We start from the raw sequence: 26,728 nt of genomic DNA, 5'->3' as shown, positions 1-26,728 counted from the left end.
TTCTAATGTAGACATGGGCTGTGCTCTGTAAACAGTGCTCTACTTAAGTCAACTGACAGATTGATGACAGAAGTTCTTGACAAAAGTCTCAGCCTTTCTGTTTCTTCCCTCTAATACGAAGAAACATTCATTGCAGGATAAGATTTTAAATTAGGTAACCTGCCAGGAGGAAGTTGTGGTTTGTTTAATTTTGTTTTGATTTGTTTTTTCCCCTTGCAGTTTGAAAGGATATTTGAACTGCTGTTCTTCTCTAAGTTCAGGCCTGTAGTTTGGAATGTGTTAAAATCCCTGGCTGCTTTCCTCTTTGCCTCCCAATTCTGCTCATGTTTGGCTGCTGAGGGATGATGCACCTAGCTAGCACTCTGAAACTGGCGACCAAATATCTATTTTTCTGTTAGGCCAAAGTACTGCAGCAGGTGCAGTTGCATCCACGGCAAATTGAGCTTTCAGTGAGTAACAACTGATTGAACTACAGAGGCTATTCACTGGGAGATTCTTTCAGAGAAACCTTTTTAGAGTTTGATTTGGCAAACTTCTACTTAGAAGGTTAGTCCAAGCTCAGGTAGCTGAAATGATGATCTGCAGGAATCAGCCTCTGAAGATTTATAGCTTATCATCCATTTAGCCCTTGTGTATATCAATAAGCTTGGGTTTCAGTTCTTTATCTATAACACACTAAAATTAAGTAACAATTTCATACAGTTTGGAAACTCAAAAAGTTGCTAGAACCATGAGGTAAATTGTTGAATACTTCCTGAAGCTAACAATTATTTCATGGAAATATTCTGAAATTGGTTAAAATGCATTCAAGATTTATTTTACTATTCTTATTGTACCATGGCAATTCAATTCAAAAGATATAGTTGAGAAAATGATCCACATGGGCTAATCCTTGCAGTGATTCTCATTCCATCTAATTCTTTCCTAACAGGTCATGAAGAGGATATTCACTAACAGCCAAAATCAAATATAGGCTGAAGATGATAATTCAGCAATCACACGAAACACTAACCTTTGCACATTAGGAAAGTATGTTGTTGCATTATGAAGGCCAATGGATCTATCATTTGCTAGAAAATGAATATTTGATTCACACATGCCACTTCCTCATATGAACAAAAGGGCTTTTAAACCATAGTCAATCTAATTTTACAGGAGTACTTGCAAAGGAGATTGAGACAATAGCTAAACTTGACTGGATGCCATAAGGCATTTTAAAATCTACAAGCTAAGAGCTACACTTTTTGTCAGATATGGTTAGTATCTTTGACTTTAGACAAAATGAAAGACTGAGTCACTCAGGCTGAACAAGCTACGTTGAGACATAGCAGCTCTCTCAAATACTATTTGCTATACGAGAAGCCATTCGGAGCACCAGTTAACAATTTCAGGAAATGGAAAACGGTCTGAGCAACCTGTGACACTGCAGTTACGTACTGCTGTATAGTTACATTGTGCTGCCAAGGAGAGTCCTACATCAGGAAAACACTCTTCCTCCAGGTATGCCTAATCCAAAGTGGGCTTTTTGGTGCCTCTCACCTGAGTTTAGAGTATGTCATTGATAGGAATGTAAATAAGCATGACTTCTCATCAAACATCAAAGAGATTTCTCTTTTCCTTAAAGACTTGTGAAACGGAGATTTTTATTCTGAGAAGTTAAAAAGTGTGCATGTATGCACCTAAAGTATATAAAAAACAAAATGCTGTACTGGCTTTGGGCGGAGGAACCCATGTCCCAGGTGATCTGTATAACACTGAAACTGTTTCTTACCCTTCAGTTTTAAGAGATGCAATAAAGAAAAGTTATCTTGCTACATTTTCTTAAATGATCCAAGCTCCTCAAAGTAAAGGTGATTTAAAATTGTTGAACTTGTTGGTCCATCTTCAACAACTCTGAAACTACTCATGTCCTATTTTCAAATATGAAAACAATATGATCTTACAGATGTTTTACATGTTATCTAGGTACCCAAAGAGGTAAGAAAGAGCTTATTAAATTTTTCAGAAATGACTAGGGACCTTCATGATTCTGTGAAACATTTCACTGTCTATAGGTAACCTCTACTGCAAATCAGTGTACAATTAGCAGGCGTGACAGTAGACAGCTTGTTTTTCAGGTACCTAAATCACTTAGGAAAATGTATCCAAAAGTTCATTTTAAAGTTTAGCTTTAAAGTTTAGCTGAAAACCTCCTGTTTTCAGAAGCTGACTCTATTTTTGAACACTGAAAAAGAAACCTGACCATCTGATTCCCAAACTACCAGTCATATCACTACTTTAGAAACTATGAACTCATGGTTACTTGCCTGAATCAGTTGGGAATGAATGAACTAGTTTCCATTTCATCTGAATCAACATAAGTCATTACCAAGAACTCAGTTCAAAAGGGAATAGTCTAAGAGAAACTTGATTAACTGGTTATTGCCATTGTCCGTGGCTCTTGCTATAGCCAAAAAAGGAAAGGAAATTGCTCATGCCTGCTCTGATTTGAAAATGCTTTTTGGCTAGGGAATACCTCTTATAGAATGCTTTTAGTGTCCAGTACAATAATAGAGCACAGTTTCAGCTTGGTGATATAAATGGTATTGAACCACTTAGTAACTAAAGATTATCTTTACAATGAGAAGCAACATGATTAGGATTAAACATGGTACCAGCCAGCATACAGATCGTACCAGTTTATGGTCTGTATGATAAGTGTTCTAAAATGTGGGCATATTATGATTACTTATAATGCAAAACTAACAGAATTTGCTGAAAAACTAATTTGTAAGACTTCTGCTGTTTTTTAGCCATGGCAAGAAAGAGCTTAGTTATGAGACACTATTTCCCACATATTTTTGTTTGCAAGTTGGGGTTTTACAGTCTGGAAGGGTGGCTAAGTAAATGATAAAAAACTGGCTGGAGAGCAGCTCTGTGGAAAAGGCCCTAGGGGTGCTGGCAGACTGCAAGCTGACTATGAACCAGCAGTGTGTCTTGGCAGCAAAGGGGGCTGCATGAACAGGATGGCCTGTAGATGGAGGAAAGGGGTTATCCCCCTCTACTCAGCACTTGCTGACCACATCTGTAAAACCGAGTCCAGTTTTGGGACATCCTCCCCCCACACCAATACAAGACCGGCATCAGTAAGAGGGAGTGAGTCCTGGGGAGAGCACCAGGATGGCTGAGGCTGGAGCACTCGCCTTGTGAGCAGAGGCTGCGGGAACAGGGCTTGCTCAGCCTGGAGAAGAGATGGCTTCGGGGGGACCCAACGGCAGCCCCCCAGTGCCTATGAGGACGAAGCCGGGACCCTCCCAGAGGTGCAGGGGGGTAGGACAAGAGACAACAAGCATCAACTGAAACAAGAAAGGATCAGACTGGAGAGAAGGAAAAGCTTTTTCCCTGTGAGGACAGTCCAGCAGTGGAGCAGGTTGCCCCCAGAGGTTGTTTTCAAGACCCAACTGGTAAGACCCTGCGCAACGTGGTCCAATCTCCCAGCTGGCCCTGCTTGAGCACGTGGTTGGACAAGAGATCTCTAAAGGTCCCTTTCAAGACAGTTATCCTGAGTTATCCTTTGATTGTATTTAACCAATATGTGATGAAGTCTATCTTGAGAGATTCTTACAGTTTATCAATTTGTCATGAAACTTGTATTATTTATGTCAAAATATGTTTAAAATATTTCAGTGACAATGCTTGTTTTTTCTAATCACATAATCTCTAGAATAAAAATATCTTGTTATAACAAAGACAGTCTGTATTGCTTTAAAAACACATGTTGATTTAGACAGCAAAAGGAGAGCCGAAAGATTTAGCACAATGGCCAGCAGTGGTAATCACTCAGCTAGAGTACATCTTATCCCCCTAGGGAAAATATGTTGATTAGAATAAGCTAATTCTATTACAGAGCTTAAAATAAGACAGTAAAACAACAAAGAAATCAAATTTCAATATGCTCACCACCAGACTATAAGGCACTGAAGCACTGCTTGTTTTTTTTCTGATGTGAATGCCCACATTTGAGTATTTGTTAATAAACATTTAAAGTTGCTTCCACAACTAACATAATCATCATGAAATATAGAAAAATATCACAGCTATAACTGATATAAGCATTAAAGTGCATGAAATGGACCACTGTGATGTAAAAATAATGACATATCCTTGTTCCTGTTACAAGGCTTAAAATAATCCAGTTAAGCTTTTCTCTCTGTGTCTAAACATCTTCAAGATCAAAATAGATGAGACTGTATTCTAGAAAAAAAAAATTATGTCTTCAAGTATAACAACAGCAGATTTTGATTAAAAAATTTCTTCCTAGGAAGAGGAGGTCCGTACTAATGCAGGTAGAATAAAAAAACAACAGCTGGCTAAATATTTTTTAAGAATTTGGTCCCCAAGAGGTTTTGTTAGTTTTCAGATGCGTCACATTTACTTCATTATTATGCAATACTTTCACAGAGATTTTTTTATGGCCTGTTTTTCCTGATCTTTTTTTCCCAATATTGTATTTTAAGAGGTTGCAGGAAAAGAAAAAATCTTTTGGCAATAATTATCAACAAGCTGATGTAGATTTTTTCAATCACTGAAATTACAAGAATATGAAAAATGCTAATTGCTTTCTCTTGAGCTCAGAGACTGCTTCAGATTTGTCCATTTCAGAGCTGTACTGGAGTTCATTTTAGCTGAATTTCCAGCCAGATTTCCTCCTTGTCACTGCTGCTTCTCTTCCATAAACCATACTATCAACATTCATCTCCTTTTCCTCTTTCTTCTCTTGCCTGCTTGGGCATGAGACATGAACTTCTGTGTTCTTGAACGGTACATACCCTTTGACTGCTGGCTCCTCCTTGAAAGCATCATCATGTAACGTGGCCCTACCCTACAACTGTTTGATAAACCATACCAGCATAAGCACTGCCCACTTTTTAAGATTCAAGGAAGTCATATGTAACAGAATCATGAGGAGTTTTAGATCCTTCCCCACTTCCATTGCCTGTAACATGACATTCAATGGACATTCAAAGGAAAGAAATGGTCCCAGGCTCTACTGTCCTCCCTAAAACTTGAAGAAAATTACTACAGCAGCTTGCAGATTAACAAGTCCTTTCAATCTGCAGCTTCAGAACAGTGCTCTGTTTACCTCAAAGTTCATGTGTTTATATCCACATACATACAGTGAATATGGCATGACTTTTAAAAGTGAAGCAATTTATTCAGAAGAACTACAGAAATGACCAGTTAGTAAGATACTAAAAATCAAATTTGCAAAACTATGACATAACCTATTTTACTGCTTTTAGAAAAAACAAACAGAACCCAACAAGCAACATCAGCAGGAATCTTAGCATGAAATACCAGCTTTCAGTATCTATTGGCATGACAACTTTTTTTTCTAGCAATGAGATAAATGTCAGGGGAATAGAAATTTATCTATTAGCATCTATGCATCAGCATTTTTGCAACTGTTTTTTAGAATGACAGATTGAAATGTGAGTGTTCACCTGACATTTTTATTTAGAAAGCAAACATCCAACTAAAATTATGTAACTCCTGCAATGTCAGCAATAAAAGAAAGGTTATCTAGCTAAGAACTGGTACCTCATATTAAGGTCGCACAAACCCAGCAATTAACGTACGACTGTTCTATAAAAAACAGATACAATACTTACTAACTCATGAAAAGGAACAAGTAATACTTCATTTTAGCTAGTCAATTCTAGAATACTGGCTAGAAGTGCTAGAAAGCAGCCAGAAAACTAGTGACTGTGCCAAATAAGTTGTATTTCAGGGTATGTGGAAACTGAAGGCCCATAGGCAAAAAGATTCAATTTTTAAAGTTTGATCTATTTTTAAAACAAGTTATGTATGGGTGAGCCTTTAATGACTTCATAAAAACAGACCATCCAGTGCGTACTGCTCACAGAAAGAATGCATTTGCTGAAATTTAGAAATAAAAATATTACTGTTAGAGTCTATGTTTTTGTGCATAGGAGACAAAAATTTTGAACTCTTGCTCAGGACCAGCTGTGGGTGGGTTATAACATTTTCAGAATCTACAACATATTTATAAAAGCTTGTGGAGAACTCTTTTCTTTTTGATTAGAGCTCCAATTAAATTAAATTAAATTAAAAGGGCTCTACCTAGAGCGCCAAGCAGTCGGTCCTTTATGCGCTTTGTTTACTGGCGGAGAACCTGTTACTACTGAATTTTAAAGGTCTTCCCGCTGAGCATTCTCACACCCGGGTCTGACCCACCTTGTCATCACTCCAGCACTGCCTATCCCGCAGCTCTTCTCATCATGGGGCAGCACTCTCTGCTGCCTGACGCTGGCACTTAGAGGCTGCGAGAGGAAATATCCTGCAGTTAAGGTCCCTTTTTGTTATCTGTGTATTCTTCTTCCTTGTGAATCAAAGTCAGCTAGGGAAATGAACACCAAAAGGCACTGAGTCTGTACTTTATTAAAGATTGCCTTTACCAGAAACCTAAATATCTTGTAATATTAATACTGGGAAACTTTCAAACACTTTATATAGGCCAGGAATTCAATGCATCTGCTGTCTCTGACTGAAATCAATACTGTATCCTCTGATACATAGACAAGAAATGGGCTACTAAATCTGTTATACTCCGTGCCAAAGACTGACACTTTTACTTGTGCTGAAATACCCCTCTGTAACCCAGGAGTGCTGTGGTGATGGGGCAATGTACTGACTGAGATTTTCCCAAAGATGAGCTGTTTTTCTGTGATATATTTTAAAATCAGAGGGAATATTTTGGTAGAATCAATAAAACTCTGAACAATCTGTTCACTTTGCTATTCTGCTGGGGAACGTTTACTGCTACAGATGAGTAGTGTCACTTGCATTTTCATATCCAGTCCTGTTTTCTGTGTTTGAATTGATCCAAGCTTGCATTTAACAGCTAAAACATAATACTCAGTAACTTTAAAAAGCTTATTTTATTTTCAGAACAGCAACTCTTTTCTAAATGTGTTTGCAACCAAAATACCACAGGGCAGTTGTTTTATGCACAGGAAAAATTTATTTATTATAATGGTGAATATTATAGACCAATAGCATTAATATTTATGAAGGGCTAGACTAAACCTTCTGCCCTGTTTATACGATAGCACATAGTTTCATCACCTCAGTAGAAATAGGCTGTGTTAGTTCCTGACCAGATGTGGATATTCATTCTACCCCTCCCGCTGGCTCTGTATGAGTAAGTCAGAAACAGAGTTCTCTATTCCCTACAGATATTTTAAGGATAAATTGGGTGACCATGAAGTAGGTCCACAAAGGGATATAGGTAAGACTATGCTTATAGGCACTTCACCTTCATTTTTGAAACGTGGATCCTGAAATTAAAGCTGACTGAGGTGCTAGTAGTCTCAGCCCTGAGTCATCTCCTGGCCTCCTCATTTTCCCTGACTGTGTTGCTTGATTTTAACGTCTACCTTAAAGAATTCATTTGAACAATTACCATTGCCAGAAGCGTCAAGAATCACAGAATCACAGAACGGTTGAGGTTGGAAGAACTGAGACTTCTTTAAAAAGAACTTCTGACAAATGTCTGATGCCACAGTACTCCATTTGCAATTTCATAACTGACCCAAGCTGAGGCAATAGAGGACAGAGCTACGCATGGCTGGTGCTCTCCTCAAGAGACCGAGCATTTATAGATTTTGGCCAAAGGGATTCTGCAATTGCAGCTTTTACTGTACTTTCCACTGTAAAAAAAATTTAGCTGGTTATGCCACTCTCAAGTTTGTGATTGACAAAAGCAGCAATGTTTTCAGATTATATTTAGGCTTTGCTCTAAAACCAAAAATAGTTTCATTATTTTTTTAAGTGCTCCAGCTGAAAATCCATATTTGATGTAGTTGAAATTTACTGTGGATTGGAAAAATGTATAAAACTGAGAAAACATTTAATTCTGAGGATTAACAACTGCTAATAATCATATACTGCATAATCAGTAACGCGTGAACTTCCAAGGGTTTAAGCAGCTTGGTCCATTTAAGGATGTAAATGTTTAGTTGCGTTTTTTTTTTTTTAGTTGCTTGCATTTGAAAGTATCCAAGTATCTGGAATCTACAGAATAGGAAGCCTTGTAAAAACAGGGTTTTTATTTATATCTACAATTTCTGAACCAGAAAAATTGAAATAACAGCCTTACTACATTCCTGTGTTTCTAATTCCAGTCCTAGATGAAACCAAATAATCTTAAGAAAGAAAGAGGGAGCTCTAAGACATTACTATAGACTCCCAGAATGAGAAAAGAAGTTCGACTGGAGATTTTGAGTGCATTCTTAATCCAACTTTAATTTTAGTAAAATGCAATCCAGTCTCCTTACCTACTGTGCTCTTAGTACTGTCAGTACTAAAATATACCAACCCTTTTTTTCTGTTTTGTAATATTCTCTCCTATACTTCAGTCTGTTTGTAATAAGATAAACTAAAAAAGGTTCATTTCGGTTAGTATTTCAAAATAAACACCAGCATTTAAATATGTTACATTCTTCTGTGAAGGCCTGTACATCTTTCTTACGGCTTTGTCTTCTATTAGTTTTATGCAGTGTCATGTGTCTGCTAAGCTGCCAGCAGCCGTGATCAAACAAAGGCTACCTAGACTGCAAAACATGAGACCTGAATGCCCGAGTCAAGACCCAAATGCATTTGCCAAAAATGATGCTAATTACCACTAGAACCAGGTGTGACTTCAGTCAGTGGACCTGGTTTAAATACTCATCTCCTAAACACATGCTTAATATTTCCATTAAAAATCATACCCGCATGTCCTCCTGAGATGCAAAAAAATTAAAAGCTGAAACTGAAAACAAGGCAACTGTATTTCCATTTACAGTCTAGTTTGTGCTCATGTGCACGGAAACATTAGCAACCACATGAGAAAACTGACTCTAAACAGAACCAAGTTCTACTTACTGTTTGTGATATTAAATATAATATATTTGACAAAAATAAAATTTGAAGTTTAGGGGGAAGGAGGGAGAGAGAGAGATTTGTATGCATATGTACAGGTTACAAAACTTAGGTCAAAACTGCTTTTATTTTGAACCATCAACACTGAGATGAAGGACCGATTTTGCATTGAAAAAATGTGAACACAGCTTTGACTTTTATATCTGATTCTACAGGAAATTACTTATGATGATGGGACACACTTGTCATGGCTCTACTCCCCTAGTATAAAATGAGGGTCATTATATTTCTATGCCCTGAATATTTTTTTAATAACTTTCAGTTAGCTTATAAACTTGTATGGCACATATTTTTAATGATGCACAAAAGCCTATAATGCTGGATGGCTGCTTGACAAATTGTTTAAAATTAGTTGCAACCAGTAGTCCTTCTTATACTCAGTTTGCACTCTTGGACATAACTTAAAAGATGTGGCAAAACCTGAACTGCATCGGAAGAAGAAATATCAAATAATACCAACTGTAAATTCTATAAAGAAAATATTTATTAAACATTGGACACAGTTTGGAATTATTTATGAACCTCAACAGTTAAAATAATAGCAGCATCCTGACCAGACAGCTACTTAGCTTTGACAGTGCTAATTAGCACTGTAGCTTTTCTCTCTGAAGCTTTTTTCAAGTATTCCTCTCAATCAGCAAAAGAAAAGAAAGAAGCTCAACAAGGATAACCGAAGAAAACGTCACCAGCAAATAACAGATACAAATCAGAATGCCACAAATCAGAATGCCAGTCGGTATTCGGACGTTTGTGCAAACATTTTGAGGTAACTGTGAAGCTTTATTTGACATACGTTAGCAAATTATCAATTAAAATAAATGACAAACCAACAGAAATTCTACTGTGAGATACACAGAAGTAATAGTCGGAGTGTTCTCTAGTCTTTGTAGCAACAATACATCCATTCCGCAATGTCTGCTTATATTTCTCACTAAGCTCACTAATATGCCACATAACGATATCAAAGTACTTAGAATATTCACAGAAGAGAAGAGAGTACAAGAACAGCCTCATAATATTGTGCAGGTACTTTGCCAAAGTAAAAACCCTTATCTCCAGTAAAATACTCCAGCAAAGGAAAATTTCCTTCCATACTAATAGACAGACAACAAAGTTCCCACTAAATCATCAACTCCTGCTGACTCGAACACTCCCACTGGCATCAGTGTTTGTTAATCAAGACATCAAACAAATCATAATAGATTTTAACACCAAGTAGGAAGTTAGTGTCTAGAGGGTAATCGACATATAAGGGATTGCTGCAATTTTACTGGGTGCTTCGTAGGATAATTTCAAACATCTTTGCTAGTATCAAGTAGAAAGTTGGACTACTTTTCAGAAAGCCAACAAATTCTACTGGGGAAATAATACGTAATATTTACACAGACGTTTGTCAGGTCTATAATCCTATACCCTGAAAACCTCACATAGTTAAAGCCAATCTTTTGCCAGTTAGATAAGTTATGCTGTAGTTCAGGAAACAAATACAAGAAGATGTGAAAACAAGTAAATATTTACTCACCAGCCTTCTCCTTTTCTGAAATAACTGGCATAGCCTGAAAAAAAAAGTGATGCCACTATTAGAAAATAAGCGTATTAGAAAACATTATAATGTATCAATGTAGGTTGTATGTTTATGCTTCCAGAAGGTCTGAGAAGAACTGAGGTCTCCTTGCGTTAGGCACTCTGGAAAGAATCATGCAGTTTCTATCTGAATGGCTTATATTACCGTCAGAAAAAAAGGATTAGGAGAGAAGGGAGAAGATGGAGTTAATGAGATATTGTAACGGTTGCATTTTGACACAATCGTCCTAGGATACATGCCCTTGAAATTCCAGTGGGAAACTTCTGAAGAATTCTGAAGGAGAGAGTATTGAAAACCATGTGGCTGAAAATGAGGTTAAAATGCCAAATCTTTTCCTGCAGAAGTCAGTAAACGTCCTGCCACTGACTCCATAGAACTAGGACTTAGGCTCAAACCTACTTCTGTAGTATGCTGATTTCTTACTCTGTACATAGCTTTTGAGAGGCAAGTAACAGAAATAGTTTTCATGTTGGCTGTAACTGCTTTTGAAATAAAAGCATTGGATGTACAAATCTTTTATATCATGCCTTTCTCTCAGATTAACTCAGAAGAACTTTCTGAGTGTATTTTTCCTAGAATAAATAGGTTACAGACTGTATGTAAGTTATAATTTATATGGTACATATAACTACAGAATTAAAGAATATGCAGATGCGATAAAGGGAGGAAAGGCCAGATGAGAAATCAGATTGGACGTGCAATGTATGCACAACTACCATGTGAGTTAACGTATCATTTCTACATCCCTTTTGCTCATGTCAGTACAGTCTCCATTCAGCAAAATTTCCTGCAGCACACTCCAAAGAAAAAACAGGAGGGGAGCGATGAACAGAAATGACAAAATAGTCGGTTTCAGACTTTTTATAGAGTTCCTGAAAAAGACTTTGAAAATGTCATTTCAGAATTTGATTTGTGCTGCTCTTTATTATAACATTTCCTGGATGATATGCTGCACACAATTTCAAACAGAAAAAGTCCTTAGACAACACATATTAATACATACCTCACAGATTGGCAACAGCCACGTAATTACTTTTCTGATTCATTCTGTTTCATCTGCACTCTGCCTAGTAAAATATCTGTTGCTTGAATTGGACATTAAAAAATGGCATAGCATCAAACTACTACTATTTAAAACAACAGCAGCCATTTGTCTGAAAAGCAGCTCCTTCGTTTTGTGCAAACATGTATTTATTTGGAAGAAGCGCTTTGCTCCAGTGACACAATGAAGGCATTATCTTTCATAGACTGAAGAAACTTGACATGCCAAAGAAATAATAAAATCATCGAATGAGTCAAGCTATTCATCACAAAAAAAAGTATTATGTATAGATATCTTTAAAATAATTGATGGCATTTTGAAAAGCAACATGTAATTTTCTTCTTCTTCCCAAATTGATCTTCCTAAGAGAAAAATAAGAAAATGAGAAAAAAAAACCCTCTTCAAAACATGTTGTAAAAACCTTTTAAAGTCGTTTACTCTTAAAAATCCAATGTGAGAATACACATTTTATACACACACACACACACACACACACACACACACAATTGTCATTTGTTGTTCCTAGTTATTTCCTGAAATACTCCATCTTACTATCTGATGACCACTAAAACTTATTGATTTACAACCTAACACAAATTTTAGTAAACGTGTTAGATTTGTATAAACACTTGTTAAAACAACAGTCAGCAATGATAGATCTAAGATATGACAGAAGCTTGGACGATACCGTGGGACATACAGCTGAGCTACAGTTCTCTGGTAGCATGACTGCTAATAGACCTAAAGATCTTTAGAAAAGTGGGTTTAGCCTAGGTAAAAAGCCCACCGTGGCTGAAAATACACAGAATACCTATGGTTCTACGCCTCAGGACAGATGGGTAAATCACAAAATTTGTACCTGTGTTAACTAGGAGGAAACAGCACTGTAAATTCTAGGTAATTTAAAGGTAGAGTGAGGTTTGCAGATGAAGCACGTATGTTCACTACAGTAATCTTGTAGCAATTCATTAGGACTGATGCTAGTGAGACTAATGTAGATTACATAACGTATACAAAATATGAACTGTAAAATCAAGTCATGTGCAAGGATAAAGAAAATCAACATACAGATAAAGAACTACATTCAAATGATAGCATCACAAAGCATATAAGACTTTTCCCAGCACAGTAAGGCAAAGGCCCTCCTACAATAGTGATTAGCTACCCTGTTTCACCTGCTTCAGGTCTCCTCGTAATCCATTGTGGACATACAAAGATTTTTTTTTTTGCTTTATTTTTCTTCTTCCTATCAGAATTAGCCCTCTTTTTTCAGTAAAATGTGCTTCCATTTCCTTAATGTGCTTCTAAAATTAGAAGATCACATTTTCTCTGATTCGTTCTTATTCACTGACTAGAAAAGAAGAAAGCATAGTATTTTCCAGGAATCAAATATTTTCTCAAATTCATGTGAATAAAAGTAAAAAAAAAAAATCTCTAAAAAACATTTATAGCAACATCAAAAGGAATGGAAGTAAAACTTTTTCTACAGAACAGAAAGCATATTTTTTCAAAGAATATCAACACTTTCTATTGTAAAGACTACAAATAATATGAATGTTTGACTCAGAACATGACATTGGCATACTCAGAAATTCTGAATCCATTAAAACAGATATGAAAGATGAAAGATGCTTTCCCTAAAATTCTGTATATAAATAAATCTTACTCTTTAATTCTTCACAATTTAAGGAGGATATGTACATATATCATATTTTTTATTCAATGGTTTAGAGTGCTTAGTTTTTATAAAAATTGCAAACCGGCTTATTTGCCTAAGGTATATAGTAAATGTAAAAGCATTGATTTAAACAAAAATTAAATAAATGCTTATCCACAAAGGATAAAGATACATCTTGGAAAATAGTTTCAAATATGTATGTTTTCCAGCCACAGTGCAATTCTATTGAGTCATGATGCCTTTTTTTTTTAATTCTTGGTAAAGAAGCAAAATAAGTCAAAAATTCTGTCAGCATGCTCTATTGTCACTTTAGAGCTGAGAACAAAATCCTAAAAGAACATAGTGTTTCCTGAAAATTTTAAATAAAGCAAACAGCGAGCAAACCTGGTTCAACCACATCTCAGACAATTCTACCATTGGTTTAGCTTTTTGGTAACACAGCTATATACACTGCTTACATGCTCCCCAGCGGGAAAACATGACTTACTGTTACTTATGAGAAATGCTCTCATCTTCAGTACAGTTTTGAATTCACTGGTGACCTTCTTCAATGAGTTCCATATGTTCCAAATCAATTGCATTCCCAGGAAGTGATTTAACATTTCTGGCAATGGAGCAATTAAATTGGATTTTCCTGCTTGGCCAGATGGGTTCACTGTAACTTCATATCATTTCTAACTCCTCACAGAACTAAACAACTCAACTAGCAATTTCCACATGATTGGGTCGCACCTTTTAAAAAATCAGACAAACTTCCTTTTTACACCCTTCACAGATTTAAACAAACACCCCTCAGAATCATACTACTCTCTATTATATTTTTAATAGCATGTGCTCTTAGTACCACCCAGGAAAAAAACAGGCAGGAAATCACTCTAGACAGGTAACCAGGTATGGCTTGCTGACCCAAGATTTTGTTTTACACTACAGATTGTGGTTTTAACCTAAGAAAAGCTGATGTGAAATGTCATCTTTAAAATTTTTTTGTGTGTCCTTCCTGCATTGTGACTGATTTCCTCTAAATATATGACACCTGCAAATATAACTGTAAAGTGCATGTAAAATACAATTTTGAAGGGACAACATTTTTCTTTAAAGTTGCAGTTCCCTTGCACAGATATAAATGATTATATGAAATACTGGATTAAATAACCATTTCTTTTGACTTTTATTATAAGTAAGGTGAAAATTTGTTTTGTGTCTAGAAACAAAAAGATAGAAAATTCTGGTGAATCAAAACAAAGAAAATTCTTGATCAAATGAAAAGTCTTGTTTGACCAAAACTAAGTATCTAGCTTTTTCTGAGCTTTTAAGAGTATTTTAAAATGAAAGAGCAGTAAATGTGTAAAAATACCATGATTTCAAGCTGCAACAAAGAAAGATTTGTTCTGGGTGTACTGACACAAAGACTTTTTTTGTCTGTTTGTTTATTAGTTGGGGTAGGAACATCACGGATAGCAGATGTTTGAACAAATAATTCTGGACAGTAATGTGAAGTGGACTGAACTTTGCCTACAGCTCTTCACTAAGGAAAGAGAAAAGAGAAAGACCCCCCCTCCTTCCCAAATTAGCCTACCTCCACAGCAGTGAGAATTCTGGTAATTTTGCCTCTGAGTTTGGCAAAACGATCAGTACAGCAGCTTTCCAGAATAAAGACAGTATGGTAGGTAGATATATGCAGCATCTTGGCAGTGAAAGGCGGAGGCATTATGTGCATAAATGGTTGAGTGTCTTTGGGGGCACCAGTGAAGACATGCTGCAAAACTTCCACTGCAAAGAGCAGAGGAACATCCTGGCTGGCCCGAACATGGCTTGACTTTCCCTAAATTGTAGTGTAAAGCTGTATGTTTATACTTAACCTAAACCTGCAGACAAAGTCATTATGAATTAAATTAAAGGAGCTATCTTTTTGCTTTCCTGGACTTGCAAAACATGAACAACTGCATCATGACTGACTCTTGTGCAAAGAGCTAAAGTAGACAGCAAAACTTTGATTAAACTGGAAAAGCTACTGTTAAGGTGCATGTAACATAAAATTTCTGAAGTGAGGTTCTAATGACATCTTTTATTTTTGTAGTCTCTGATAAACCAACTGCAGTGAGTCTATATTTCTGTTTTCCCAACAAGATATAGCTTCTTGTCTGATTTTTGTACAATAGAGGCTGAGTATCAACATCTTTATTTAAAGCTGTTTAAATCAATGCTTTTTCTTCAGAATAATACTGCTAGGTTTTTTTGGATTACAGAAGATGAAAAGCATTTGTCATCACATAAATCATAATTGCAATGCTGCCATCCAGCCATGACGGATATTTTATAAAATATTTCCACTCTAGTAGGTTGTCGGCTATCCAGTCCTTTCTCAGGTACGTATTTGAATAGATATGTTGGGAAATTTTCCTGCTAGTGATCTGATACATCTTTATTTGCAAGCATTTCTCTGGTTTTTATATAGAAATTATTATCCTTTAAAATTATTTTTTTTACTGAATTTGGCAGTGAATACAAAACTAGCCCTACGCACTCACACTTTCATTACTTCCAGATGCTCTTTTTGCAATATATTTAAATTAAGAAAAGTTGTAATTAGGCAAAAGTTAGTAGACTGTTTCCCGATCAACTGTCAATGGTTTGTCAAAGGTTTAGGTTCACAAAGGATCTCAAAGCTTTCTATGTTCCCTTAAATGAAAACCAGGTAGTAGATGACTGATATATCCATGAAAAAGTTTTGCCACTGGAGATACTGTTTTATGCTGTCTAAGGTGAAAGTAAAAATTCCAGAGTAAATATTAGCATACTGGGATTTGACTAGAAAGAGAAAACCCAGTCTTCATAATAACTGTGGTCAGGTGACTCTTGTTGGGCTCAAGCTGTCATAAATCCTCCAAGTCCTTTTTATTTTGAAAGCACTTTTTTGGTAATCACCTATTACTGCTGCAATTAAAAGTCAAGGTCTAAATTCTCACTTTAATGGATATTTCTTTCATGCAAAGCAGTTTTAGTAAGAATTGTATTTTTTACAGAAGTGATTTGCTTAAAAAACAAAATAACATGTTCCTTTTCTAGAAAGCTGTATATTGCATAAGGAGCAGAAAAGAAACCAGCCTCCTCGCAAACATAAAAATAAATGCTGTATCTTAGTCTTTAAATAGGAGCATTGATTCTGAGACCAGAAACAACTACTGCAACCATGCAGACTAAGATATAGCTCTGTGCCTTCTTTCTGCTCAGAGGATCAAAAGACCCCAAAAATCTAAAACCCTTTGAAGGGATCAATCTATTTAGCTACTTACAAGAAAGGAAGAAGGTAATATCAACACCATATACAAATACCAGGGAAGGATTAATGGACTGAATGACAGAGAACTCCATATTCCTGTAGACAAGAGCATAACAAAATCTTGTACCTGAAAACCAATGTTGTCAAAGCTCAGACAGAAAACAAATTTTAAGCATTCTGGTTTTTTTGAAATAAGTGTACATTCTGTATCATCCAGAGTCCTTAGACAGAAATTTCTTCTAAAACGCATTCTCTAGTTTATTTAATTTGGCTAAGTAACAGTTTAAATTAACTGGACTATTCTATGGAAGAAAGAAATCCAAGACCACGTGGACGATTTGAAATTAGAAAAATACTGCAGTCCTTGACCTGAAATTTCCTCAGTTATAGCCGTATTGAACAAAGTATTGAACAAATATCTTTACTGGCAAATTCTGATTTTTTGAAACCAAGTCCTTTAGTGAGACTGAATTAGATTAGGAAAGTACCCATGCAGAAAAAAAACTTGGGAAAAGTAATCAATTTGAAGTGATTTTTGTTACTAAAATTGAACTGAAATCACAGCAAAAATGTAGAGGAAAAGCCAAGAGATCTGATTTGCAATCATCCGGAATTATTAACAAAACATTATTTTATTAACCTCAAGACTTTTTAAAGCAAATTTCCGTTCTCCATAATTTTAATTTTTTTCATCTCGACAAGGAATGAAAAAAAATGAAACCTCAACTTTCGGGACAGACCTGCTTAAGAAGGGCATTCTCTGCACCTGGATGTTCAGCAAAGTTTTTCATCTTTATGGACTTTCTTCTTTCATTTTACTAAAGATCACAATTATGAAAACTAGAGCAGAAGGCAATTAAAATCCACCCAATAAAGCTGCATCAATTAATTAAATTTTGTAAAGGAATTAATGTCACCTCCAGAGGTCTCTGGCTTATTTATAACAACACTATGAGTTTTGTCCTAGCAGGATCACAAAGTCGTATCCTTGCCTGCATATGTTCTCCTTCAGTCAGTTGTAAGTCTCTCCCCAACTACTTTGTTTGTTTTTTGACTAGATATTTCTGTTTGCTTGAGCCTCTTTATGCCACTGAGGTCAGGCACAGAGACCCCTTTTAGTTAGTACTGCATGGCTGGCATTTCTCCTTCTATGGAGTCACTTGCCAACAGTGTGCGCTCCGGGTGGTCCGGTAATTTTCGGAATCTCCATCATTTGGCTAGCATGTTGTGACACTTACTGAACTGGGAATGCAAAACAAAGATTCATGGTAACTATCTTGCACTACAGTTTGGGTTATTACGGATTTTCCATAGATCAGGGCAAGATCCCAATGCTCTGATATCTGCCAGGACCACATACAGCTGGTTTAGATAATGACAACAGGCTGCTTGCAGCTTGTCCACTCCATTAAGCAGAATTTGGCCATAATATAGAATTAACTTCTTTCTCTTCAGGGATGCTAAAGTCTTCAGAGCAGGAGCTGCAAGTTTCTAAACACCCTCAGAGTTAACATCATACAATCTGGGAAACATAATTAGTGATAATTAAACCTTTTCTTTTTAATAGCAATTGTTAGACCTTGGCTTATTTGCATATTGGGACCTAACGTGGTTTAAAAACAAAGGTGGAAAATAAACTTGTTTTTGACTCTTTCCAAGAGTTCCCAGATAAGGAACGCTGTCTCCACTTGAGCTGCACTTTAACTACTGGGATGGACATAAAGTACTTGAAAAAGAGGTTAGTTAATTTTTAGTTTAATGTTTAGGAACATTTATATAGCTTTTGGTAGTAACAGAATGTGTGCTTCCTCCAGTTCAGCCAAACATACGTATCTCTTCCCTAAGAACACAGAACTTGAAAGTTAACACCAAAGCTGAGATGTGACACTCTACCACTAAAACCGGAGCAGCCCCAAGGGTGCTCATGCTTTTCATCAATCAGCGGAGGTTCTATTAGGGTTCATTTACACACACAGAGCTTTTTCACAAGCTCAGAAGTCATTTGTTTAGCTAATGTTTATCTTATAAAACCTTTTACAATAACAAACACATCAATAAACCCTGAAACACTGGCAAAGCTGAACTACTTGGGAACCAAAGGGCACTCAGCTCTATAAGGTACCAGTAAAAGATAATCAAAATCTCATGTTTCACATTTGTTTCAACATCATGTCTTGTCTACAAATGTGATCTTGCCTTAAAGCCCTTAAATCTCGGGAATATTTCTACAGAGCTGACAGGAGTCCCAGGTGATTTCAATCTTTTCTCATTTCTTTATATGTAAGACTCACAGCCTTAGAATCATTGCATGCTTCACGTAACTCAAAAATTCTTTCAATCACGTGATGTGTGGGAGTCCTACTTGTTACATGCTGACTGGAAGTTACCTGCTATCTTTGAGCACTTACTTCCAGGGTATAAGGGAAATTAAAACCAACAAAATCTTACCATCCTTGTCTCCTCAAAATAAAAAAAGCAGCAACTCTTCCCCTTCATCCCAAGAAAAGCAAGTTGCCCTTACTAATTTTGAAGGGTGCAGACAGGAAAATCAGGAAGGTTTTCTCATTGCTGAGAGTGCTAGTGTCTACTGTAATGAAGAAGCCATCGATTAGCAATAGAAATCATCATATATAAAAATGAGCTGTCTGATTCTAGTGCTATTTCCATGAGATCAGTCCAAATACAATCACTGGTTGCTATCTAGATTTCTGAATTTTCCTGATGTCAGTCTCCTGGATTCATATTCAAAACGCAGTGGAGCCAGAAGGAATAAAATCAGATCCTAGTTTTTGGAATAGTAAAAAGGATTGGTATTTATGCTGGTCAGGGAAGACTTTACTGTTTTCAGCTTCATATTCTGAAAACGAAAATAATGTAAATCAGCAATTGCAGCAAATCATCGACACCTACAAGGAGAGCGTAGTGTCACGCAGCTGATCCTGTGTGAGCTTGCTTTCCTGAAGCAGGTAACTTTACCTTGCTGCTCTTCCCATTGTCAGCAGCAGCAGGCTGCTGCAACTGGTTTTGGATTCTTTCTCTCAAAAAAAACCAAAACAAAAACCTAACAAACTAATCTTTAAAACACAGTATGTATGCTTTGGCATAACTCTTTATGCTTGCATTCTCATGTGCATTCGGTGACTTTGATGTTACATTTGTTGGACCAGGTGAAAAAGGATCAAAACCAGATCCCCAGGGAAGCTCTTGATCCTATGCTTTATCCAGACATAGAGCAACAAATTTCTGCCAAATCTACATCTCTTCTGTGATGCTGAAACCTTTGCTTTCTTCAGAAGATTGCAGTTCAGGAGGCTGAAGAGTCACAGAATCACTATGCTAATCATGAGATGACAGAGAGAGGAGGGACAGACAGAATTTTGTGTGTCAGACAGAGTGAGCAATAACTTTGGGAGAGTCACTGTGGTGGCATATTGCGGAAGCAAGAGCATCTAAGCTTGGAAGGCAGCAGAGGTGATCATAAGAGAGGAATTGCCAAGCTAATGTATTTTTGTGAGTTATAACCAAGTCAGCTAGATGTGGTAATTACCGTGTGTGTTCTTCATTTACTGAATCATAAACCAAAAAGTGATTAATATAAACCAGCCCACTTGGTTTTACACCAAATGACAAGTAGAAGCACACGACAACATAGTAGCTTTGTTTTGGGGGAGAAAGGGAGGCAGAGGGAGGGTATTAAACTCTAAAATACGCTATCTGGACCCTGTTGGCTCATTTGATCATATTCCTGGATTCTTAATTTGTTCATGCTTCAACACAAATGGTAAAATAAAGTCTTCTGGGTGAAAAATAAGAAAAATAGATTGTTTTTCATTTCATTCAAGAATTTCTCTTTCTTTCAAGATATTTGATTTTTTTTTTAGTAGGAAAGATCTCATTTTTGAAAATAACCACCTTTTTTCCATTATGGGAAGGAGATAAAAGAGAAGTAAGAATACATAAAAGTAAAAATGAGAGAACTTTCTTTATCACTGGGAAAAGCAACAGAATCTCTGAGCCCTAAAACGGCCTAAGGAAATGAAGCAAAGTAGGTTTTTAAATCCAAATATAACAATGAAAAGTCTAAAAAATACCTCAGACCTTTGAAAACCTCTATGGAAAACAAAATATTCAGCCACAAAGCAATTTTATGCTAAAATTTTTGTAACAAAATCCCCTTTTTTGTCTGAGGAAAAAATCTAACCATTTCTACTTTAGTATCTAAACACTGGTCAAACTGAGCATCACATTTCTTTTGCTCACACAGCCATAGGTTTGGTTCCCCTAGTACAGTTAATAAACCAGACAAATATATATTTCATCTGGTATATAGCTGCCTCAGCTGGAAGTATTATCAGTACCTGCACTGCTCCAGGTTTGTGATATGACCAATTGCTGTTACGTATCTTTAGAGTCTTGCAGTCCAATAATGCCTGAACTAATTATTCACTGTCCAAACCTGCATGAACAGCCACATGTACAGACAACCCACCTGCTGCACATCTTTTGTCTCTGGACAGAAATGTAATTTTATTCCCAGGCACAATTTGTCAGGTTAAGATCATAAAAATCCAGAAACCAACAGATGTACTCACGTATCTGTGAAGTTTTTTCCATGTTACTGACATATTTTAAAAGGCTGGGAAGGAGGGGTGTTTTGCAACTGACTGCAGCCAACTCAGGACTTCATTCACTGTCATAAGGCTCAGCCATAAACATTGCACATTAAAGTTAGGATGAGCTTACCGGCTGATTCAGGTAACAAACTAGCTATTACTTTTCCTAGAGCAACACCGTTTAGGATAGTCATGGTCTGATACTAGAACAAGACTACTAGTTGGACAATCTTTGTGTCAGTTAAAAATATCACAAACATTTCAGTTTTCTCATCTTTAATATGTAAGTAACAGTGGGAAGTAACCATTCAGTGGGATGTTTTTGTGCTTTGAGGTACCTAGGCAAAAAATTTGGTAAAGTTTTCTGATTGTTCTGATAGACTTTTCTACACATTATGTCTAAAAGTGTAGTATTTTACAAGCGATTAAAACATTATAAATCAATTAAGATTAGTTTTTTGAATATATAAACATTTTTTCTTATAATATAATAATTATAATTTCTTATAATATCTAAGTTCTTTATAGTAAACCACCTAGCATGCTATGTATTTCTGTAGCTTGCTTTACCAAAATTTTCTTCAATAAGAAGTTTCACACTGTAGTCTATTACATATACTATTTTCTGAGATTTGAGTGACTGTTAGAATCAGGTGTTGTTAAAGTTGACACAGCTACTTATATCTTAAAATATATTCTGTAATTTTTATCTTAATTAACAGGTATAATCTTCTTCTATTCAAACAATGGCTAGCCACAGCTGGTGAAAGATATGGTCTGTCTGCAAAACCTTTATTTTTTTAAACTCCTTTTATGAGCTACTTAAAAGTTGGATATAACCAATATTGACATCCCTCTATCTAATGAAATAGTTCTCAACATTATTATTTTCTATAGAAGTATTTCCATTTTTGATTACATATTTCTAAATACTGGCAAAAACAAATTTTTACTGATACAGAACAAAAATCTGCTAAAGTCAGGGGGAACTTTGCCAATGACTCCAGGAAGCGAAGGCTCAAGTTCACGCTGCCTTACTCAGAACCATCCTGTGTATGCTGTGACCATTTTGTTTCTAAAGACATAGCTCTGTGTATGCATATATCTATATGTATAAAAGATTATTAAGTCTATTTTTAAAAGCCAGAATTTGTATCAATGCTTCCACTAACTGCTGTATTTACTATGAATACAGCCCTTTTAAGATCCTTCTACTTACAGGAGTTCTAAACCTGCTCTTCTTTCAAGATCATTTTGCTTTATTTTGTTTCGAATTTTATTTTTGGTTTCGGCAGGCTCTAAGCAAAGAAGCGTCTCATCAACATCTCTGTGCTCCCACGCTATTCCCATGAAAATCTCGCTCAGGCTTTCACACAGATGCACTGCAGATCCTGAGACTAGTAAGTGGGCCCAACTCTGTGAAGTGCTGGGCTTTTTCTGTATTTCCCCAGGATCATGCCCTAATTAAATAGCTTCTTTCTGAATTGTTCCAACTCTCCCAAACTTTGTGCGGTATATTACAAAGATGTAGTTGTAGTTCACAGTTTCTAAGCTTTCAAAACTTTCCAGCGGGAAACAGCACACAAGAATCCAAGTACACTCTTGGCTTTCATACCAACATCAGTCCCCTGAGGAATGTTCGAATTATTCCATATTTTTGTTAAGAGGGACCATTACAAGTATGAAACATTTTCTGCAAAAACACTTCTGACTGAATCGCGTGTTCACACTCAACTCTCTTAGAATCAATATTTCACAAGCGTTTAAAAATATGCCTGGCCATTAACTACGGTATAAAGAACTCTAAAAAGCCACAAATTCTGTTTCACCACATGAAAAGAATAGGTGTTTTTTGAAAGTAAATTGTTTGCAGACTGGCAAAGTAGATTTCTGGCAAATTAGCTGTATTTCATATAAAAAGAATTGTGACAATTATATGAGTAGGATAAACATAAAATCTTAAATCTATCCACATTACCCACTAGTTCTGTATGTAAATTTAAATTACAAACTGCCACAGAGAGGAAAAGTGGCTTTTTAAAAAGGATTTATTTCTTGTGTCTTGGCAGCTTAGTAAATAGAAACACGGTTTAGTTAAAAAAAAAATCAGCCCCAAAAAACAAACAAAGAACAACACCATACCAGTCTTTCTTACTAGGAAACTGTCGCCTGTTTTTTATTGGAAGCAATAGGAGAATGCAACACCCTTGACTGCCCATGTACTTAAGACCTTCTAAACTCAAGGTTTGCGTGCTGGACCTAATGAGGAAAGAATATACTGTGTGTGCAGCAAGTTGCAAAAACTTCTCTCAAGATAGAAGTTTAGCATGAAAGTTCTATTTTATAGTTGTGTTTTGATTTCAGAATAAAAGGGATGGTAGGAGTGGAGGGTACTCATCACCTTGCAGCCACTGAAAGAAAAAAATCTTTACCAATTAATGCCATGGAGAGTGAGAAAAAAAAAAAAGATAACTTGCAGATAGATTAGACCAAAATTTTTTCAGTCTGCCCTTTTATGCTCATTTCTCCATTATTTTGTATTTTTAGTCTAGTCAAAAGCTAGACCATTTTAATGCACTTTTCACAGGCAAGCCCCGCTCCCTGATGTCTGGGCTTAGCATGGTTTAGAAAGAGAGAAACCAACAGAAAAGCTGCATGCATTCCAACTTGTGAGGTTAGATAGGTTAGATGAGACCCATGCAAGCATGCTGAAAGAGCTGGCTGGTGTGATTGCTGGGCAAACTTTTACCTGAACACCTTCAGATATTGTGTCAGGCAGGAAAGCCACTGACATAGAACAGACCTGTTGAAAAAGCCTGAGGGATTACAAGAAATGCCAGGTTCAATATGAACCAACAGTGTGCTTTACCACAAATAAAGGCAACCATACCCTGTGCTATATTATGATGGCCACCGGCAGATGGTAGGACCCTTCTATTTGGTGCTTGTTAAGACTCCACCTAAAAACCTCTGTCCATTTTATGCAATAACAAAATATGTAAACTCATTGTGCAGGCATCATAGAATCATTTCCAATTGGAAATCCAAGCAGAAAATGGATGTTGGTTTAAAATATACCGACACAAGGAAAACTGTCTTGGAGTACTTCTTTCCATGGACATCAAGAAGACAAGTGATGGCAGCAGAAGGAAAAGGTATTGCCAAAGGTAGTAACAATTTTTCATGTGTTTCCAAGTGGTCTGAGCAAATTCAGTGTCTGAGAGAATGTGACAGCATGTAAGTTCAAAGCTACATTTGAACAGGACTTTCAGGATCCCGGCTTTCAGTTTTATGAGCACCACGTAAAGTGCCACATATTCCAGCGCTCACTGTCATCACGGGTACATCTTACGAAACATGAATGCTCCTGACTCAGAGTAACCCAATGCAATATTGAATGCAGAGATACTGGCGCTAGAAGCTATCTAATTCCAGAGAAATCCCAAACTCGTTTGTTTATGTAAAGGAACAAAACTGGCATACAAACAAATACACTGCAGCAAGTTTCTGTATTTCTTTTTCCTTACCTGAAAATCCTATATACTAGTTATTAGGAAGGTAAGACTAGGGGAAATACGTTACAAGAGACTGCTTTTGAATGTCATTTACTTCTTGTGCACTTTTGGATAGCTTCTATCTTCAAGAATGCTCTCCTCTCACAGGAAGCTTTACAAAAGCTGCCACAGGTACAAGTTTTTGGCTGCTTTTGAAATACCGAATGTTTTGCTAACAATTAAATTCTGTTAAGACTGTTATTAATTACAAACTACTGAAAGTTATCACTCACTGTTACTTCTATTTCTTTTGTAGCTTATTTAACATATTTAAGTACTCTATGAGTTAAGGAATTTCAATAATGTAGTTATCTTCTCTCCTAGATGTTCTTTTTTGATCTTTTGTTTTTTATCAGACAGCTTAGAGCTTCCACTTGAGGCTTTTGTGTGCCTGGACCCAATATCACAAAAATTTTATGAAGGAGAGTGGAACATAGCATCTAGTCTGACCTCTGTGTCTTACAGGAAATTACCTTTCATCCAGATCAAATAAGTAATCTTCAGGAGACTAAAACGTTGCTTAACGTAACAGAACACGAGAGATTCAGGCTGTAGATCGTAAGTGTTCTGGCAGCAAACTAGGTTGGTAAGTTAACTGAGATAACCCAGCAAGAAAAATGCCTGTTTTTTGGGGCACATTGAGATGAAGGGAAACAATACAGTATTTCTGCCAATCATGTCCGGAGAGTCCTTTTGAAAATTGGTTTGATACTGAAAGTATATGCTAAACAGGAGAGGAGATGAGAGTCTCCATACCATCACTGGTCCTCTTTGTCTGTATCCTACCTACACTAGTGATAAATTCTTCAGAGAGAAGTATAGCTGGTCCTCTGTCCGCTAAATATGCCTGACCAGCCAGGGAAAATAATTCTTTTCTGATGCCTAGAGATGATCAACTTAAATATGAGGTTTGATTTTAGTTATTTTGCTGAAGAACTAAAACAATAAAGTTGGAGGCACACTGATTCAAGACAGACAATCTTCATCTCCCTGTACCCTCAGAAACAAACGATTGTGCATGGAGACTACCGGAACAAGAAAGATCTCTGCAACCATCCTTACTTTCCCAACGAAAAGCAGGAAGGATGGATCCAACTTTGTTATCTAGACACTACCCTCATTTTGTTTTAAAGACTTAAAATGATTCAAATCTGTGACCTCTTCTAATAAGCAGCATCAACAACTAAGTACACTTCTGCTAGGAAACGGAATGCTGTTGCAAGGTTCAGCTTCAATTGTATTTATAGCAAATGAACTGTCTTATGCCTTTGCTGGCAAGACTTAAAAGCCCTCCAACTGTTAGTTATCTTTTCTATGTTCCTACATAGAAGCATGAAACCACTCTCTATTCTTTGACTGATTTCTAAGTGCTTACCAGGAACCAGAGATATGATATGCTATCAAAGTATTCACTTCTCATGAAGTGTCAGACTTGGCTAGAAGTGACCAAATTAACCCCAATTCCAACTGTAGCTATGTAATTAATTTGAATTAATCGTGGATAAATGATGTTTTCCAGGAGCAACCACTAAACATGATGCCATGTAGTACCGTGAACACTGTCACAGCTCTACCACCAGAACCTTGGTAAGAACCAGCACCAATTAAGAGAAATCAATGGGAAGCCTTCTTTGGTTTTGGTAAGCACTGACTTGGGTCCTAATCATCAAATTGTCTGTTAATCAACTCAAGACTGTAATGCTTGAAAATAATAATTTTCTCAGCGTTACCTAAAATCTTATCACATGGATTTGCTTTCATTTATGTTATACAGACTTTGCAATGAACTATGAACTATTACCTGTAAATGAAATTATGGAAATATTTTAAAACTTTATTAGTCCAAAATTAGCAGCAAAGCGGGGATACTACAAGGAAATGCTCTGTTGTTCTCCCTAATTCAGATGAGTTCATCCTATAGGTGAAGAATAGCTCTTTAATGCAGTGGAATTAGCACAGTTTTAATGAAGAGCTGAGTATGTCAGGACTTA

General features: G+C 36.4%; 1 protein-coding gene across 4 annotated transcripts in view; it reads right to left on the bottom strand.

Annotated features, from left to right (window-relative positions):
- Positions 1–26,728, bottom strand: part of DLC1 (DLC1 Rho GTPase activating protein) — a 233,323-nt gene that overhangs the window by 123,699 nt on the left and 82,896 nt on the right. For all 4 annotated transcript variants that reach the window (XM_068942801.1, XM_009665886.2, XM_068942799.1 and 1 more), the window contains one exon: positions 10,508–10,541. In XM_068942801.1, coding sequence (XP_068798902.1) covers positions 10,508–10,541 — 34 coding nt within the window. The remainder of the gene's footprint in view (positions 1–10,507; positions 10,542–26,728) is intronic.

Source organism: Struthio camelus, chromosome 4 (genome assembly GCF_040807025.1).
Source record: "Struthio camelus isolate bStrCam1 chromosome 4, bStrCam1.hap1, whole genome shotgun sequence".
Classification (NCBI taxonomy): Eukaryota; Metazoa; Chordata; class Aves; order Struthioniformes; family Struthionidae; genus Struthio; species Struthio camelus.
This window is presented reverse-complemented; position numbering and strand designations above follow the sequence as displayed.